Here is a 20,253-nt window from a genome sequence, read left to right as displayed (position 1 = left end):
ATTTTTGTTAATTCCTGTCATATTAGTTTGGTTGTTTGTTAGTAAGGCACTCCAATAAAGCCCAGTACAGGTATCAAAGAAGGGGATTTTTGTCACAACAGTCTTGAATGTGAAAGAAATTTTAAAGCTACGAATGAAATCAACATTACAATTACACAATCCAGTCTTACCTTGCTCTGGCCAATTGTTTCTTTTCTTCTTCTGTTCTTTCCGTTCTTCCATCTTCAGGGGCTGCCTCCAAATCCTTTAAGACTCTGTCAAAGAAAGGGGAGATTCCCATCCAGAGTAAAATGAGAGGCAACGAGGCTTAAAAATGCCAGCATTTTAACTGACGATTTTGCAGAGGTTTGTTTGAACCCCCTTGTAAGTACAGCCTGATTAAGCATCTATCACAATCAAAGCTTGCACTTTTGAACTTTGGGTGAAAAGAAATTGTGGGTACCAAATTTTAGTATATGTTTTCAAAGCAATTCTTCTGTCACATGTAATGCAAAATACTCCAGGAGTGCAAATGTTTTTTATCAAAACTTCCAAGAATTCTTCTGATTTCACCTTTTTTTTCTATTTTTGGCATTTTATATTTCTTTTGGAACAGGACAAACTTATCCATGGTCAAACTTAATGTAAAAACTGTTCAGATGATGGAAAGACACTACAGTAACATTTCCGTCGGTTGTCAGGAAGTGCGTGACAAATTTTGAATGCTGGAGAAAATTGCTGGTAAATTCTGGGATCATACAGAGAGGAATGTGATCGTCAGTGCACTTCAGATGAATGGACTATGGCACAAACTGCGTTACCAAGGAAAGGTGAAGTCATACACCCTTTCATGCAATTTAGGTAAACAAAGCAACAATGTATTAAATGAAAACATGGGCAGAATCTTGGGTCAATAAATTGCTCCACAGTTTTATCGATTGCCTGTTTCTTAATCATGTCACAAACTACCCCCACACTGCAATGCCCGACTACTTTTGGCCTCTTGTTATTTTAAACTGTCTGGTATTAATCTATTCAAGTCACGTTCCCCCGGCAATTGCTCAAGGCATAGCCAGCCCTGAGGGTAAGCATGTTTGTTTGACACATACACACATTTATTTCTTCCCAGAATTGTAATTAAACTTGGTGTTTGGAATCGGTGAACCATTGTAGATTCTATCGGCAAACAGTTCTCCCATCTTCCCATGAGAGTGTAAGTTTTGTTAAGAACAAACCTGCCATATGTTCGTTGTGTGACATTTTGACGGACAGTCCAGCATGTATGTTGTATGTGTGAAGGAAATGTTGGGATGATTTACGACTGCCAATTAAACTAAACGTATCTATAGACAAATCCAGCAACATTTCACTAGACACTCTGTCATAGAACAGTGACTCCATACAATAAGGCTGTATCCGAACCACATGGGTATGGCTTGAAATTATGTATGAGTCTATGGTGGTGGCCTCAGCCAGTTCACTTAAAGTCCAGCATGATTTCAAGTCTCCATCAAGTCATTCCGACAAGGCCTAATCATCAAGATGCTCAACTGCAATTGGTCGGGGGCCACTGCACATGACCAGTGATATTGTTACCACAGTTAGTGGATTTGTCAACAACTGAAGCAGAAGTTAAAAGTGATTTCTGGCTTTACAGGATGAGAAGTCGCATTTTATACTGTTTGTGCTCTTCAACATGTGACCAACACACAAGAAGACAAAATTTATCTGTCTGATAAATAGATATACAGTTCACTTCATTTTCCTGAAGAATTCTGTTGCTACAGAAGAATGCTGTTGCTACCACTGACTATGTAAATTTCGGCTGAACAGCTGGACTGGAATTTGAAAGGTTTGCCATAGAACTTTTTCAGGTGTCAAATTTTCTTCAAGTTGTATGAATAGGAGTTTTTACGGATGATTCTCTTACATAAAGTGGCCTCTCTGCATATTTAAGATGGCTACTCAAAATATAATCAGTTCATGTCATCTACAAGGGACAAGCGTGGAAGCGGCACAAACGCAATAAACGTATAGCGCAGAGTGTCTTCATCTATATTTTACCGGATGGCAACATCTACAGCCTGGAGTGGCTCCCTGTCATCTGCTCGTATATTATGCAAGAGCAAGTTACCAAAATCCATTAGTACCATTCTTGGCAAGTCACAACCTTGTGGTTGCAATTATTAGCCATGAACTGTACACCCCTTGGCTAAGTGCAAGCCAGAAGTGACTCCAAAATGTCATTGTTTTCAAATCAACATCTATTCTATCGTATCAGCAAATGGGGACAGGCAAGAAAAGAACTCTTTGATACTTAAAATGCAATATGATATTGATTTTCATTTTAGAAAAACAAATACTACTTTGTTTCAGAAATACCCGACATTCTACTTTGTAGAGAGGATTCCGCAGTGATTAAGTCTGGTCAAAATTTTATATGAAATGATGCCAATGATGGGTTTCCTAGCCTGGTGCCAGGGGTAGGGGAGGTAACTTACAGCATATCATTGGTCCGTTCATCGGCTGCTGTCTTCAAGTTCATTTGACTGCAGTGTGAAGAAAAACAAAGAGGAATTTTAAACAAAGCCTTCCTTAACTACTCTTATTTGACACAAGCATTCTCTGTGTACTGATCAAAGCTCCTGCCTGCTACACTGCTGGCAAGCTAAACATTTGACCCTAAGAGAGAATTGACTGAAACCTAGATAGATTTGGGCCTGTTGGTATTCAAATGTTGCTCATAGTAATCCCAGCTAGATATGCATGATAACAAAACAAGAATTGGAATTTTCCTTGACCTCTATTTTCTTAGAGCATGCATGGATGAGCAGAATCGTTGCAGGCAAACTGATGAAGAGATGAATGAAAGATGCAGGACACCAGCTTCTGTCTTTCTTTCCTTCACCCTTTTCCTCCCCACCCCCTTTGAAATGAGCACATTTAATGCTTGGGCACGAAATGCAAGATGGCAAATCTAATCATGCCAACATGGAACCATATCAACTGAGAATTCAGTTGACAAAGGATAACTGAAGGGATTTAATGGAGTACTTTTATTTGTCTCTGGGTCACGGCTTAATTTGTTTAGAGTGTAGGGAGATGTAGGTTGCTCTGTTGTAAAATGCCAAGGTTGTGCAGTCCTCATAATCGTGACAATATTTTCAGAAGAATGTTGTCGGGGTCAGCTGACATACACAAGGTGGAGCTTTTTGAAAGAGGGTATACTTTACATGTATTCTTTTATTCTAATGGAAATGAATGGAAATTTCTTCAAAAATGTGGAAAAATTTCAGGTAACCATTGAGAGTCTTTCTGAGGAATGAGGCTACATAGTAGGACTTTTGACATGCTTCCGAAAGGGAGAAAGATGAAACACACCAAAACAAAATTGCCATTCTCTCATTACTTTCCCCCCCCCAAAAAAAAATTGCTGGGCTCCTTTTTTTAGGGGGGGGGTGGCCATTGCCCAACTGTCCCCTCCGCCTAGATCCGCCCCTGGGGCCTCTGATGGCATACACATGAATATCTGCCTAATTCCCTATTGCTTTTGCACTTATATCACGTCCAAGAAGTCTGCGGAGTAACTTCAACTGGCCACTGTGTACAGCCAACACCCGGTCCTGTGACGGGACCTCAGAGTGCTGCAAACTATGAGCTCACATTGAGAAATATTGCACAAAATATTTGACAAATGACTTTCAACAGTCAGTATTTTGGCATTTGCCTGTATTTGAAAAGTTGGCCAATATGCATTCTTCCTTCATCCAAACGTCAATTTTTCAGCCAAAATTGACTGCCTCCTGCACAGCCCCCTAACCCTTTCCTTTGCAAAAAAATTGAGCGCTCATTATAATGAACAAAAATGGATGAGCCGATGTCTTCCAGACAGAATGACTGTGGTGATGCCGACAGAGGCAACACAACAGATATCAAGGGTTCAACCAGACAAAAGGTTTTTTGATGGGAAAAGGTCAACACGTACTAATGAATACTATTTTTTTCCCTTTTAATGGTCGGATTAAGCATTCTTTGAAAAGCACTTTGCTGATAATTGATTCTGTAATTGATAGAAGACCATACTGAAAGAGCTCCTGAATGTGGAAGGTGTGCAGAGAACAAAAATTATCTGACAAGGAATCATGGTAGACGTCAATGGAAAGCGTGGGTGTCGCCAGGTTTTTTGGGGGGAAAGCAAAAAACTTGTCATTTACAAACTGGTAAACCATTCACAGTGGTAGGGACCAATTTTGAAATACTTTCAAGAAAATTGCAGATTTTTATCCCGTTCGATCTTTTTGAGCCAGTTCTTTATTCTTTTTTTCCCTTTCCAAGGAGGAGGGAAATTAAGCAGCCCACTTGTCCCCCCCCACCATTTCTGCTTTGATGCAGAGGACAATGGAGCAGCAATTCATGGATGGATCAATGTCTTTATTTTCATTCTGAGGAATTCACATTTTACAAGATACAAAAAAAAATTCCAGTTACTCAACCGACCCAGAGAAACATCCAGAACCTGTATCTTTTTACTGGACATATAATAAATTAAAACTTATCGTAGCCAACTCCATTTCTAGAAAATTCCTGTGTACACTGTCTTTCATTCTATTTTTTCTTTTTATTACCAATAACAGCAAACTCCCAAAATCTGTCTGAACCTATGAACAAGAAAATCTTCATGAAATTCTTCCACTCACTCAAGCTTTCAGTCACAGATCTAGCTTTTCCTGATTGGATATTTGTCATCATAATCATTCAACTTAACATCTGACCCACTTTATTCTCACGAATGTCGTGTCCATGGATTATTAAGAATTGTGACAAAGCAAAGTTTCAATGTTTGGAGGAAAAAGAGTAGATTTGGATTTGGAACATGGGTACACTTTATACATTAATTTTGACTTTTGTTCGGTCGGTGTACAAATGTATTTGACTAACTTTTGAGTTTCACATTAACTGTTTGTCTTTTATTCAGATTAACTGAGAGAGACTTTTCACCAAAATCCTTTTCTCATAAGATGTTGGAATTACTTCTGAACAATGACCAGACTATACCCTTTGAGTGTCATTATTGGTAAGCTGTTGCTATGGTTACCTTTGTGATCTTTCTGCTTCTAAGGCAGCAAGCTGTGGCGAAGGTCCGTGGAACACAAGGTGCTTCTTCACATTGCCGTTCACTACACGAACATTCTGAAAAAAAAAGTTACAAGAAATTAATCCCCACATGTAAAAAGAAGGATATTTGTTCTGTGCTTGGGCCCTGACGTTGGAGGTTGGAACCTTGCTTTTTACTTAGGAGGCAGTTGTTCTATTGTTGCAGAAACTACCAGAGAGAAGTAAACCTCTTTTGATGTGTTTGGATTTAGTGCAACACACTCAGGAAATGATCGTGAGGAATAATGGCAAACATTAGCAGTTAACTACTACAGTCTACATACTGGGATGATTGGGGGAGAAAAAAGAAGACAAGGCAAGGGAATAGTCGTCTCTGGGTTGTGCTGAGTAGGAAGGAATTCTCATCTATGGCTATGGCTATTTGGAATGTAGTGATTCAACTGTACAAACTGAAGTTACAGCCACAGATCGCCCGATTTGGACACGGCTGCTGGACCAAAGGTTCAAGTGAGGTTGTCATGTGTGTTGTGTCCTTGAGCAAACCACTTTACCCTGACTCTACTCTTTCTGCCCATGAGTCCAGATGGGCACCGGCATTGGCTGGGGACCAATCTGCCACGAACTGGTATCCGATTCCCTTGAAACAGATAATCTAACCCAATTTTTTTTTGGGGGGGGGGAGGTATTCCAATGTAGCTGCATTGTGCAGGCCATATGTTGTGTCCTTGGGCAAGCCACTTTACCCCCTTTTTGTCCCTCTCCACCTAGTATAAACACGTATCAGCATCCGCCGCAGAGAGAAAAGGGTCTCTCCTAATGGAAGATTTTTCATGATACACACACGCAGAATTACAGATACCTAATAAAGAAAGTGTCAACGATCAAATTTTTCAAGCTAACGTAGGATCAGAAACCCAATACGTATTTTCTGTTGGCCCTAGGCTTTAATGTTTGGATATAAAAAGGAGGGAATCTGTCTGCAGAGACGGAAATTAGGAAGTGTTTATGAGCATGGCTCCATTTTGATGAGAACAGTGCAGTGGTTTGGACAACTGACAAAATAAAAACGGCTTTGGATTGCACCTATTAAGGTTTCATTTTCTGTCGATAGAGAAGATGTTTTAGAGCTTAGTGATTTTTGACCTGACAAAAGGATTCAACCCCTTCTCCATAAATAAGGAAAAAATGAAGGCTTATTATAAAAGCTGTTGTACTGCTATTAAACGAACTTTACTTATTCAACTTGCACGAGTAGATGGAATTAAATACAACAATGAACTACAAATCTATCTGTAGTGTAGTTGAAAGTGACATGAATTGAACCAATTCAGTACAAAGAAAAACTACAAAAACCTTTTAACAAGCTGACATACTTTAAATACAATAAAGAAAAACGTGTTGACAGAATCACGAGTGCTAGAGATTGGTGTCTACATGTTACGGTTAATCAAAATTTAACAGAGTGACCGAGTGACGTGTTAAATTCCACGCCGGGCAGGAAATCGCTATTGATCAGTCTGCATCAGTTGATGGAAAAAATGCGATCAGCTCATGCCCGTGGCAACTAGACCAAATGGACGTGCAAGAGAATGCATATGTAACGGATGCAAGTCGTTGAGCTCGAACAAAAATGGATCTGTCCGTATCTTATTTGCTTTGGCAGTAATGTTCTGGATTCTGAGTGGACTGATCCATTGTTCCGTCCCGTTGGTGGAAGGTTCTTGTAACGTCCAACAGACAAAAAGGCCATGTACATGACCTTTGCGCTAATTCGGTAAATGATATTCCAAATTGCTTTTTCCCTCACTCAGTTATTATCGACCTCTTCCGCTTCATTTGCATTTCATATTGGCTTGCTGCTAATGGAATATTCCATGCGTCACTGGCATAACATTTTTCACTCAATGCACTGTACCTCGAGGGCAGATCAAACATTATAGAGACCTGAACCACTCACCTACGACACACACCTGCAGATACAGATAATTTCAGTGAAAAAAAAATCTCACCATTTTCAGGAGAGTGTCTAGCTCTCTGCTGGAGTGACAAACTCAAAACCTGGGTGATTCCGCAGATTAAACCCTACCATGCATGATTATCAGCTTATGAAATATTAGGAGATTGTTGTGATATTTGTACAAATTTTGTGAAGGAGTTCTCTTACACACTAAAAGTAATCAATTTTGTGACCAGGAGTTACTGGAAAAGAGACAATTTTTCTGGACAACTGAACATGGGCACCACAAGTATTTTTTCCAGGGGAAAGCGTTCATTTGCAACAAACTGATTAATCATTAACAGTGGAAGAGGGTTAATTCTGATTTTTTTTAAAAAAGCAAATTGGGCACTTCAGAAACTTTTAATTTTTTTTTTCATTGGTGTAAAATTTCCAACCCCTTGTTATTTTTCAATTTTTTTCTGGGGAAGGAGGCAGGTACCTCCTCACAATTTCAATGCCATTGAAATTCACAGTGGAAGAGGTATGTTGAGACCGTAACTTTGAGCTACATGGATCTTGACAGAAACTGCATCACCTCTATAAATACATTTAGATACTGCATGTAGATCCATATTTGACAGTCAACATCAAAATTTAAAAGAGGTTTTGCCAATGAAATGATACCTGTTCACAAAATAGATCCTCAACTGTAATGTAAACTCTTTGCTAACTGGTCAGGAAGTAGTGAGTGCAACACTTAGCTGTTTATCAATAGAGCCAGATGCCTTTTTTTCATTCCTGTTCCATTGTTTCATAAGTCAAAAAGTTCTGTGTTGACTGAAGCATGACTCCCCTTGCCTTTTGTGCTCGGATATTTGCTGAGTAAACAGAAATCTCTTTTCCTCACATGGAGGATTGGGGAAATGGCCAGTGTGAAAGATCAATACAATCTCTTGTGCCAATTGGGCCAAATGAATACCGTGGAGTGAACGCAAACAAGAAAAAGCCACAGAGACTGGCAAAATATATCTCGGGAGGATTTTTTGAAATGATATTTCAAATTTAAAATTTGGGCTAGGAACATCACGCCACAATGGAGATACTGTTGGGTTGTAATTCAGGCATGGTCGCTGGTGTTTCACTATGTCACTCATGGGTGGACTTTTGTCTCTGGGCCAAATTGTTATTAGTCAAATTGGTCAACTTGTCGGTCAATCTGCTGGTTGTGTGGTTGGTTAATCAGAAGCAAAGAATGTTCAATAGAGAGTAAGATGACTGCCCGGTACTTTCATGAGTGAAACAATAACTTCAGTTTAGTTATTCCCTTATTTAGCATGTTTTACTGTTTTTCACAACACTATCTCATAGAAGAACGTAAGCGCTCAAAAATAAACAGTGCACCATGACAAATTAACAAAAGCACCAAACAAGCTGAATTCAAAGTTCACTCAACTTCAAACAAGTACTAAATATATCACAGAACTTTGACAAAAGGGGGATTTTATTTTCAGCTGATCCAAATGGCAAAGGCTTTTATGGATCTCCAATGTAGGTATATTTTTTCCAAAGATGTATTTTTGTGTCAGGGAGATGTCAATTTCCCTTACACCAATGTATGCTGAGTGTCTGTCCAAGAGCTTGTGGAACGTCCATATAGGTCATCTAAGTTACATATTACTATTTAATTTTCCTTTCTTTTAAACATTAGCTTCACACTTTATGACATTCGAGGAAAGCAGGTGTCAGGAAGACACGTGGGTGTCTAGTTTGAGCACTGGCAACTGATGACGAGTGACGAGCAACTAGCAAAATGTTCCGGGAGACACGGTCAAACCATGCACACACACACCCATGTACGACTGATTACAAAGGTAAATAGGTATCTCCCATGCCAGAAATGTCGGTAAAGCTAACAGATATTGACCTAATAACCAGTCCAGACCCCCCCCGCCATGAATACATCAGTCCAATTTTCATTCGTACAGAGTGAATTCCCCTCCCATGAGTATTCCATCGCAACGCTGTGCCAACCCAGCATTGCACTGTGATAATAACGAATGACCTATTAAACACATCCGGTAATCTGATATTTCAAAGAAAATGTAATTAGTTTCCCCCCATAACTGTACACCACACAACGGTGAATAGAGGAAAGATTACGGATGCTGGTGCTTACTCTTCCATTTCTTGCTTATACTTGTATGCTTTTCAAGCATATTGCTACCTACTTTTTTGATTGTTTTTGTTTGTTTATTTGTTTATTCTTTTATACCCTTGTTAACACACTAACTATTTTACTGTGCATGTACAGTAGGTGAGTGTACTTTGTGCACAATAAATTGTAAGCATTTTTTGGCCTTTTGAAAATGAAAACATATGGTATACAAAACTGCTTTAATGATCCACAGGTGAAATACATTTAAGTATGATCCTACCAATCTCTGCCTGAATATGCATCAATCCAACTAATCAACACACATTTAGTAAATCGTCAGATGTTAAAAGAAAAGTGAAAGTGCTGTCAAATTTTGTAAAAATGGTGCAATAACTACACTCTTCACCATCCAAAAATGATACGTATTTCCTTTCTGCGGTCATTCTTTCTGACGCAACATGTCTTGCATCACAGAAAAACACTGCAGACAATTTGTTGCAAATTTACAGCCCGACACGCACTTCAGAAACGTGTGCCCCATAAATAGGTCTGAGTAAATTTACCAGTGGTTCAAACACTATACAACTACTACAAGTCCCACTGCTATTCTTCACGTCCATATCTGAACAAACACTGGACATAAATGATTCTGAAACGGTGAACGATCCACGGAAAATGAGTGGACAGCACTTTGCCGAGTGTGATTTTTCTCACACAATCCCTCTGTGACAGTACTTGGGATAAATAATAGGTCAAAATATATTGTAAAAAACAAGTGGCATTTTGATTTATTACTTCGGTCTACTGTTTGGCTGCAGAAAATTTCCAATCATTTTTTCGGCAAGAGGTGGCTTAGAAATTTTGTCCCAAGCTTGAACAACACCTCTTCTGAAAGACAAAGTGCCCAAAAAATATTAAATGGGAAAATAATGCCTGGGAGTGCAGACAGATCCTTTTGGGAAATCATTTTATATTTTTTCCACTCCTAAAAAAAATGCTAGCAGAAAATGCATGCACATGTACATGTTCATGTATGTATGCATACAAAAAGGTACAAGTACATGTAATTAAAGTCTACTAAAAATTCAGGAGTTGTTGAGTGGCCTTGCTGCCACAGGGTTATGGGGATTTTTGCTATTTTGTGCTGTGTGAATTGACAGGTTACCAACCAGAAAAACTCTGTCACGTGTAATACATCATTGGTACTCTGTTGACTCTCCTCAAAGTTAATAATTCTACTCAAATTCAACCTTAAAAGCCAAGACCCCCAACTCACTATTACACATTCATAACCACTTCCTTTTTTCAAAACTTAAGTCGCCATGTAACATCAGGAGAGCTGAAGTAAAGCATTGAGTAAACAGTTTATCTTATGTGCCTTCCAGTTATATTCAAATGCATTTCACTATCCCTTCAGAGAACTGATGTGCACAGAATGTCTTATACACACAATGACCGAGCACTCCAGCGTCAAAGAAGCGTGCATTATTTGCGAATCATTTGAATATAGATCCATGGTTCTCACCACTCTTTCTCTCGGGTGGCGAACAATAGCCAGAAGAGAGCTCATCCTGAGAGCCTTGTATTGACCAGTGCTCAAGGAAACGAGCCATACACACCCGAACACAGATCGAAGGCAGCAGAAGGACAGTGACGCGCCAATGTCAGTTTTTGGCCCGATGTTTTGTTCCTTTGGAGGAAAGCCTTACAACTGTATGCACTGTTTTGCACATAAACACATGTTAGTTTTGGCACTGCGAGTAGTTGGAGGCTTGAAGTAAAATCTTCCCTCCCCAAATTGCCTTCAAGTCACCAAATCAATGCCAGCACTTTGCATGGTGGTCTGCAGCTTTCCAAGGAATCAAACCAGGCTGGAAGTAGAGTGCTTTTCAACACACTGATCATTACACACAACAACTCAAGTCTGATCTTACTGAGTCAGATGCTCAGCTTTACGAACTAATTTCATCTTCATTGTAAAACTTTGTTCCCCCAAAACTGGACAAGAGATTCTTCAACCTTACCGGACTTCCATCTTCTCAAACAAAAACTCTGCCATTATATACAGCAAGTAGGGTCCTTTCCCTTATTGGGTACTACTCTTGTAAGAATATCTGGAGTTGAATATAAAGCTTTCTCTGCAAACTCTACAGGCCGGCAATTTTTACCCGAAATTTGATTGTCTACTTCTCATCAAAAAAAGTAAACAATTCGAGGACTGGATGCTGATGAATGACCAATTTTGACAGAATTGTCATGAAAATCAACTGCATTTTTTCAAGGTACCCTGGTAAATGGAAATTCATACCAATATTTTGGTATGTTTCCCTTTCTGGGGAACGAGACTCTGAAGGGTCAAACTCCACTGGAATTAACTGCTTTCCTGCACAAGGCAATCAGACACGACAACTGAAGCTAGCATAATGACTTGCGTCGATGAATACTTCATTGGGGTGTCTGGCATAGCAATCATAGATGATTACATGTCTCATCCGACGTAAGGTTTTTAAAGTGCATCCTTCCAAATGTGCCTTTGTTTCTCATTTTAAGCTTGTTTTCAATTTTCATTTGCCATTTTCATAGGAATTGAATGGTATGGACCCTTTAATTGTTCCTAACTGGTAGTGTAAAAATTGAAACAAACTCCTGACTTTCAGCTGTGCACACAACCACTACTTTCCACATCTAATATATTCAAACCTTATTCATGAAGGCCACATCTTTTTATTAAAGTTTTTTTTAATAAGTCAATGTCAGAGGACTGAATTAAAATAACAGTCAGGCATGGTTCTGTCTCAGTTGGTTGGTAATTACTCAAGGAAACTAAAGACAGAAGAAACTACAAAGAAGACTGATGCTGTTATGGCTGGTTGGTTACACTGCAGACAGCAAAATTTTATAACTTTACTCTTTTCAACACACTGACAAAAATTTTAAAAAGAAAATTGTGAAAAATGAATTAAATTAAACCAGGTCAAATATGAAGTTTTCTCTTCTATATGGTGAAACGAAGGCTGGAAGATCTGAATATCAAAGTCATTCTTTGTAAGTATGGCCTACAGTTGCTTGCATCATGCCGGATGTCAGCTTCTGACTATAGCTTGAATAATGGCAGCCTTCAACTGGTTAATATTCAATGATAATGCAAGCACCAATTTGTGAACCCATTAGCTGAACACATTTCAAAGCTAGCAACAGAGGTGAAATTGACCAATGATAAAAAGAGCTGAAAACAGTTGAAAAAAGGCATCAAGAAGCTGAACTGTGAAAATCTCCTATACTTTTGTACACAGCCAGTGAAGAAAAAAAAGCTGAAATCTAAAACAAAAAAGCTGAAATCAGCTGAAAAGCTGAGAAATCTCACCCCTGCAGCAAATATGGCCATCACAGTTACAAGATATCAAATCTTCATATTTGCAGTGGTGAAGTATGGACTCATACAAGACACGAAAAAACATCAACAGAACCGTATTTTTCATATTGAATCAGCATCACTCGGGTTAAGAACAAATGGTGAATAAGAAACAGGTTAATCCCACTGTCTGTTGAGGGAAATAGGGCCTTACTCCATTTATGCCATTGTGTAGAATGGAATCCTGGTTTTATTCTTGGCAATGAAAGGCTGTTTTCTTTGTGAACAAAATCCAGTGACTACAATCATTTTTGATATTACTGGGGAAGTAAAATGCTGAAGCACTTGTATTCCACACTTTTAAAATTGGAGATTGATTGTAAACACCTTAGCAGGTGGAAGAAGACAAGCGCATAATGTGACCTGAATGCTGGCTGGGTACTTTAATTGCTTCCAATCGTGGGTTTGCATTAGAGTTGAGGGCCAAAAACAGTCTCTTTTGATTGTTGTCATGATTGCAGTGTATCATTCTCACACCCCCAATACTCACAACGGGCATGGAACTTGGACTTTAACAAAAAAAAAAAAAAACCGAGGAAATCAATCTTAACAAAACTTTGTAGAGTGTTCTTCAATTTCAGAAGCATGAGTGTGAAGTGAAAAACAAGGAAATCAGCTGATCTGAGGAAAAGGTGCATGCCTGTTACAAAATACTTCACGTGTAAGGTCCACTTTACCCATGGTCTCTCTGGTGGGGAAAGGCTACTGGGGCTATCTTGCTTCCGGACACAGAAAAAAAACCTCAGATATCAACGCCGCATGTTTCACGTATTGTAATCAACCTTTACACCCAGGTGGTTATTTACAGGGTTCCATTGATACTCCATTAAAAATGACAAAGATGCCCTAAGATGCAAACCAGATAATTATTCAATGACACTCTTCCTGGAGTTGAATGGGTAATGTTGAGCACCAAGACAGAGATACATCAAGGCACAGGTATCTCCCAATATCTTTTAAATCTTATTTTCCAAACAAACAGATGGCCCTTGGGGAAAATTCAATGAGAATTCAGGAAACAGCTGTATTTCATGTTGAGTGACTTTGGTTTTATCAATTACAAAATCCAACAGAGGCCAGACATCTTTTCCTGTCCAAGGCTTGACAGCAGATAGGCAGATATCTTGAGCTTTACACGAGTCAGGACCACTACTCTTTATTTTTGAAAGAACCGAGAAAACAAACCAAGGCTATGCCAAGAATTTCATTTTAAAAGTTTGTGCACTATCATTTACACTCTAGGAACGTTTCTTTCAAACTGGAGCTTCTTGAAGTTGTAAAATAAGTAGGACTCGTGTTTGTTAAGGTGAAATTTTTTGGCAAGAGTTTTTCACTGAATTCATGGTTTTTGGCCACAGTACACTTTTAGCACTTGGTTTTTCATCCTCTGAAAGAGACTCAATTTTACAAAATACCTGTTCATACAATCCCAAATCTTGAATGGAGTAAGCAATTCACTCACTGATTAATTAAAGCGAGAATCAAATTATCATTTAACTCACCATTTGACTACCAGACTGGGTGTCAGCCCCACCCACTTTGGGCCTCCTGATCCACCAGCCATTGTCTTGGCAATAAGCATTCATAACCAACAAAGGAAAGTACAACAAGGTCACCCAGGCCTCCCAAATTTCCACCTCGCCAGGTGTGTTCCAGACCACGACAATCAAAATCCATATGTAGGCAAAGATGGACCAGACAGAGGTTACTAGAAACACGCCAAACTCCTTGACTTTCTTGACATCAGGCGAAGGCACACTGGAGACACATATAGCTGTGATGATGAGGAGATTGAAGGCGGCGCTGCCAATGATGGTGAATGTCCCCAGGCTGTCGGTGGGGTTGTCAGGGTCATACTCATGCAAGTGTGTGCAGGTCTCCACGATGTTCAGGAGGATCTCAGGAGCGCTGCTCCCCAGGGCCATGAGTGTCAAATTGGCGACCGTCTCGTTCCAGATCAGCACCTCCTTCTCCACGTGCTTCTTGCTCTCTGCGTCCCAGCGCAGGATCTTCCTCTTCTTGCTGGTGATCATCTCGATGCTACACATGAAGATGTCACTCACGATGGCAATTCCAACAAAGATGTACAGCATGGCGGTAATGTAAAGTATGCCGCGCAGAGGAACCGGCCACAAGTTTTCTGCTGGCAACAGTAACCAGCTCTGGCAGGGTTGTTTATTTGAAGGTAACAACTCCACAACATAGCCATTGCTATAGTTTGTGTAATGACGTACAAGCGTCCCATCTGATTGAGAGTTGCCCATTTTGGATTACCTGGAGCACAAATACATAAAAATGTTGTTATTTTATTCAAGTTTTGGCTCAAAAATAGTCCTCAGTTCCCACTGAAATATTAAGAAATGTTTTGAAGTTCTACTTGAAGTTGAAACTGGCAAAGTACTATAAGTAATATGCAGTAAATTACTTGTACTGGAAATAACTGTCAAGGAAAAGATGCAAATTTGTTTAAGAGCAAAATAGATGTGATGAAGATTTACAAAAAAATTACCAAAGAGCAAAAGACATAATTAATGGTTTGTAGGGGGCTTAAGCCACTTTATTTATTTGGCAGTCTGCCTTAAAGAGACATTATCATGCAAACACAAACCCATGCAAACAAACATTAGAATATTGTTTAAGCCCATTTTACACCAAAAGCAGCTAGGCTTTTCCACTAATCCATATAAGACCAATTTTGATCTGAATAACAGGTGATCTAAATACTACTATACGTAACTATTTACTTCCATTGAAAACTTGTATTATCATGGAAAAATAAAAGTTTCATGGACATCACTTATTTTCTTTTGCAGTGGTTAATTGGCCAACAGAAAGTGATACTATGTCCTTAAAAGTCAAATTTAGCGCTGAAAATATTGAAAAATTTTCTTAGAAAGCAGAACATTTCCAACAAGACTCATAGGGTTTTCTATGTCTGGATATGGAAATCTTTCCTTCCATGCCGATGATGCAAACGGCCATTAACCAGACTGTCTTTATAATTGATAATTTCAGCGCCTTTTCCATCAGGTAAAGCAAAGATGTGGCTTTCACGGTGAACCCTCCCTCCAAAAACAAAAAAGATAGTTCAAGTGATGAACAACGTGCGAGTGTTACAAACGAAGCAGAATTGCAATATACCCCGCTTGTAAACTCGGATGATTCACAAACATTATGGCAAAACAGAGAGAAAGCCTTTTTCCCTCCCCCCCTCGTCAAAATTGCATGTCTTCTCGTGAAGTTATGCAACCCTGACGCAGTTAATGAATCCCTATGTTCTGATTTGCAATCATCATAAATGGAATGCGCGTAATATTTTCGGCTAAACCTTTTCGGGCCTGCTTTGACTAATTGCTACAAATTATTGCTCCAGATGTGATCAGAATTTATGTACAGGTCATATTTCATCTCCCACTTTCAACATACGAAGGACGGCATTAAAATATGACTACATGGAACAAAAAATACGTACAATTGAACTCTGTCAGAATGACAGTCACTTATAAAGAGCAACAACCCTCATCCAATTCTATTTTAAACCAGCCGATGTCCCCGACTTTGAAATCGCCAAGTCGATAGCTTCTGTACTACTGCAAACCTACCTGTGCCGTGACAGCAATGCGCTTAAAACAATTTCCTTTTCGCACAAATCCAGCCCGATATTATATGCAGATCGATGTCGGTTCCGATTTCCCGTCTCGCTTGTCAGCGCATCTGTTGCAGATTCACCGCCGGGAATCTTTCTCGGGAGTCCCCATTGCCGCTTCGCTCTCGTCAATCAGACTCACGAAGACTCAGGATAATCATGCCGCGATTGAAAAAAAAATCTCCAACATCCTTCCTACAACTTCACAAATTTGTGCCTCGTAAATGTAAATCCAAAACAGTATACATAGAAAAGTTCTCAACAATTTAATTGTTCCTCCGACTTTTCATATCGTCACAAAATACGATTTTATGATGACAAACACAGACATGATTTTCCACAGCCAAGAACTAACGTCTTACAGGATAGCCCAGCACCGTTACTCGGGTGGCTTGTTTTACATATCAACAACTCCAATCAATAGAAAATCCACCTCTTTACCGATGACAATGGAAACCTAGGCCGCCAATGGAGGAGCAAACATACACAGACGGTTGATTGGGGGATTGATCCTCTCTCGCCAGTCGGTGGGTTGCGCACGCTACACACAGCACACGATACGACGCGCATGTATTTTTGGTAATGCCTTCATCAGTGAGCGTATGCTATCAGCGGTTGTGCCGCACGCCATCTCACGTCGTTAGGGCTGACGTCATGGTGAATAATAAACCACCCAACGAACACTGCCTGACGCGACAGGCTACGACTAGTCAGGGTCGGAATGAACTGCTGAGGAAACATGATTATAAAAATACGAACACATCGGAATCCAGTAAAAAAAAGAAGAATGATTCCTTGCATCAATGGCAATAAAAAGTAATAAACCATTATGCGTCACCGTTATTAATTCTAACAGGACGAAAACCCACAACCATTAAATCCGAATTGTACGAATGCAGACAGAATTTTCAAACATGATCGACATTGTTGCTGCGATTTCAAAAATGTTGGAAATCCTAATAAAAATGTTGATAATCATGCACATTATGTGGATGAAAGCATATACCTCACGTCAACAAGAAAAACAAGAATAAATGAACTGAGTTGCCGACGGGCGCAAAAATAATTAAAAGAAAATAAAAATAAACAAAGTTGCTTCTGGGGATAACAGGGTCAATTCTAAAATCATCGTTAAAATTAATCAAAATTAATTAATTAATTAATTAAATTAAAAAGCCTAACTAACATTCTAAATGTCTAAATGCTTCTTTTGTATTAAAACTTTGTCATATCTCCACAGTCACACCAAGCCGTCGTATACATGTATTATGACATACCGCTCCCGCACAATAAAAAGCACGAAAGGGAATAACCTCTTGCACAACATCGCTGTTGTGTTTGGCCGTAAGGAACGGAGCTTCTTAACATTCGGCTTATATCAGTAAAGCCGTTGAGTGAGCAAGCTTATGACAAATCTCCGGCTGAAGCCAGGCCAACTTAGGAATTGGCAAGGTGATTAGGGGAGGATTACCCGGCAACAGCCCGTTCTCACGCGCTGTTGCCCCGTTAACAAGCGTGTAGACGGCAGCGCGCCCTTGAAGGCGTCTTACAGACAGTTATATTCGGAGACAAAATCCAATGCAGACTGGAATTAATCCCGATTGATTAAGGAGTTTTACGGCGTGCAACAAAAATAATAATTACAATTTGAAAAAGAACATCAAACTTCTAAGAATACTGTTATTCAATCCAGCCTGCCTCTATTGAACTGAGAATTATTTTGTAAGGCTGAAGGCTGGCGTGTCCTGTGTTTCTTTCATAAATGTCTTCAGAGCATTGTTTTCGTCTATACAATTCCTTCTTTTTGCCAGTTATTATCAATGCGTTACCTGGCCTTCTTGAATTTAAATGTAGTTCCTTGAAAAACAAAGAAAATCTGTACACACCTAGGCCTAAATGTAAATGTGGTGGGTATGAAATCGGCGGGCAATCACGTCGCACGCAGCGTGAGTTGAGAAAAGTTGTGCACGTGCAGCGGACGAGGATGAAAACCTCGCCTGGAAGTTTGTTCCAGCCTACGCGCAAGCGGAATTTCTGGAAATGGAAACTTGGGAAGAACAGATTCAACGTTCACAGCCATCAAGACTTTCAGTAAACAAGTTGCAAGATTAAATGAGGCAGTCCAACTGCCCATTCCGTTTGCACTGTGTTAACTTCAGGAAACTTTTAATGGAGAGAAACTATGCAGTATTAATCCAACGAGATGGAAAGAAAATTTTATCTCCAAACCATTGCATAAACCTTTTAGCACTACACGCCAAACGACTCTTACCGGACAGAATTTCATCGATCGAACCCCTTCTATCTTCTAATTGTAAATAGAGCATTGAGCGAGTAATATTGATGTTTTGGGAAAGCACAAAAAACCCGTACTGAAGGCCACTTATCAAAGAATGAAACGTTCATATCCCACCCATCATGCTTGCTTCTCACCGGGCCATGCCGCACAGGAATTACAGGCCACTGTCATCGATAGTCGCTCGCAGCATGATCTGCGCGAAGAGCAGCACGAACTAACAGAATCGTGTATTGTGTGCCGACAACCAAAAAGATGGCACGATTTTAGCGTTAATGCCATAATATTTTGAGATAAGCATTGAGAAGGCCGAATGGCATCTCGGGGGAGGAGACATTCTATACCAGAAAGAGCGGATAAAGAAAGCAACAAACAGATCGATATGTCAAATGGTTCTTTTGGCGGGGACTTTTCTCTCAGTCGGATTCTCGGACAGCCTTTTCAGCAAAGGGCAAGATGGAATTCTGGATACGATAAGATTGACAACAAGCAAAGAACAAAGACGACAAGCACGTGATCAGCAGACACAGGGGATGGCCCCAAGTAATGGCTGTCGAACCGTACGCCTATGGGCCACTGTACAAAAGAGCGTTGCCGGTTTGACACAGAAACATTTTGAGGGGAAAGTTGTATTTTATAGACAACATGGCTTAGTCTCTAAAACTTAGTTTTAAGATCTGAGTACCGCTCTGTTTGAGTTATAATGTTGCACTGTAACCTTTTTTTGCACGACTACCTGAAATTTGACGCATTGGTCTGTGACTGTGCCTTTTAAACTTTGTATCGTGGCGCGAATAGTTCCCTTTTCCCATTCGTGTATATGTCATTCACCACTACCAGCTTTTCTTAATGTCACACAATTGCAATAGACACAAAAGCGATTGAATCTGAGGGGAGCGTAACGGTTGATACTTTTTGGTACATTTAATTTGTATGTATCTGTCTTACTGGGAGTTATATTTACTGAGGATATTTTGTCCGATTGCAAATCTCGAGTACATCCATATAGGCTTTCAATGCTGATCTAAAACTACCGTTTCTATTATGGACTAATAGCTTTTACATAATTAAGGTTGTATTCTTGAGACAAAATTTGTCCTTTAATTGAGCACGCAATTTCTCAGACGTTTCTTTAACATAATTTGTGCGACTCGCTACGCAGACAGCAATTACAAACACGAAAACGTCCACACGTTTACCGGCAAAAATTTGCATTTAAATTACATGCGCACAACGGCATTAGCGGGAGACCTGTCCACAAAGCGGGAAATGCCAGGTTTTAGCTTGATAAAACGCACGCACTACTGTTATAAAGAAACCCAATAAATCCCTAGTGGAAATAAGCAGCTTTTTTTTCTCATCCCTGAATTGAAGTCCGGAATAAAATCTGGTATCAGTCTGGATGAATCGAGAAATCTGCCAAGAATCACAATTTGCCACGCTGTCTGTTGTTATCAAGGTAAACAGATGAGCAGTTAAGGGCTGGCCGAATCGCGCGGGGCTCACTCTCAATTCAAAGTGGCAATATTGTTGTTTCTCTTCTACATCCATTTTTTGCGACTCCAAGTGCTAAGGCAATAGCACTGGGATCAAGGTTGCCAACTGGTCGACAGTCATCCCAACATTTCACTGCGCTCAATCTGCACGCACGGTCACATAGCAAGCTTACTGCCGAAAAGTAATGCCCTGCACACAATGTCATGTGCAAACA

At 39.7% G+C, this 20,253-nt stretch overlaps 1 protein-coding gene across 6 annotated transcripts in view; it reads right to left on the bottom strand.

Annotated features, from left to right (window-relative positions):
* LOC110989885 (sodium/calcium exchanger 2-like) overlaps nt 1-20,253 on the bottom strand; it is a 60,243-nt gene that overhangs the window by 29,016 nt on the left and 10,974 nt on the right. For 2 of the 6 annotated variants that reach the window (XM_087137358.1, XM_087137362.1), the window contains exons 1-5: nt 16,203-16,834; nt 14,103-14,874; nt 5,075-5,169; nt 2,481-2,528; nt 171-254 (exon numbers count right to left, since the gene is read on the bottom strand). In XM_087137358.1, coding sequence (XP_086993484.1) covers nt 171-254; nt 2,481-2,528; nt 5,075-5,169; nt 14,103-14,864 — 989 coding nt within the window. In that variant the 5' untranslated portion in view covers nt 14,865-14,874; nt 16,203-16,834. Of the gene's footprint in view, nt 1-170; nt 255-2,480; nt 2,529-5,074; nt 5,170-14,102; nt 14,875-16,202; nt 16,835-20,253 lie in introns of those variants that run through there. The other 4 variants (XM_087137359.1, XM_087137360.1, XM_022254575.2 and 1 more) reach the window with 3 other exon arrangements.

The sequence above is a fragment of the Acanthaster planci genome, linkage group LG05, assembly GCF_054643075.1.
Source record: "Acanthaster planci isolate LZ-2023a linkage group LG05, COTS_SCS, whole genome shotgun sequence".
NCBI lineage: Eukaryota > Metazoa > Echinodermata > Asteroidea > Valvatida > Acanthasteridae > Acanthaster > Acanthaster planci.
Note: the sequence above shows the minus strand (reverse complement) of the source record. Positions and strands in the feature narration are given on the sequence as shown.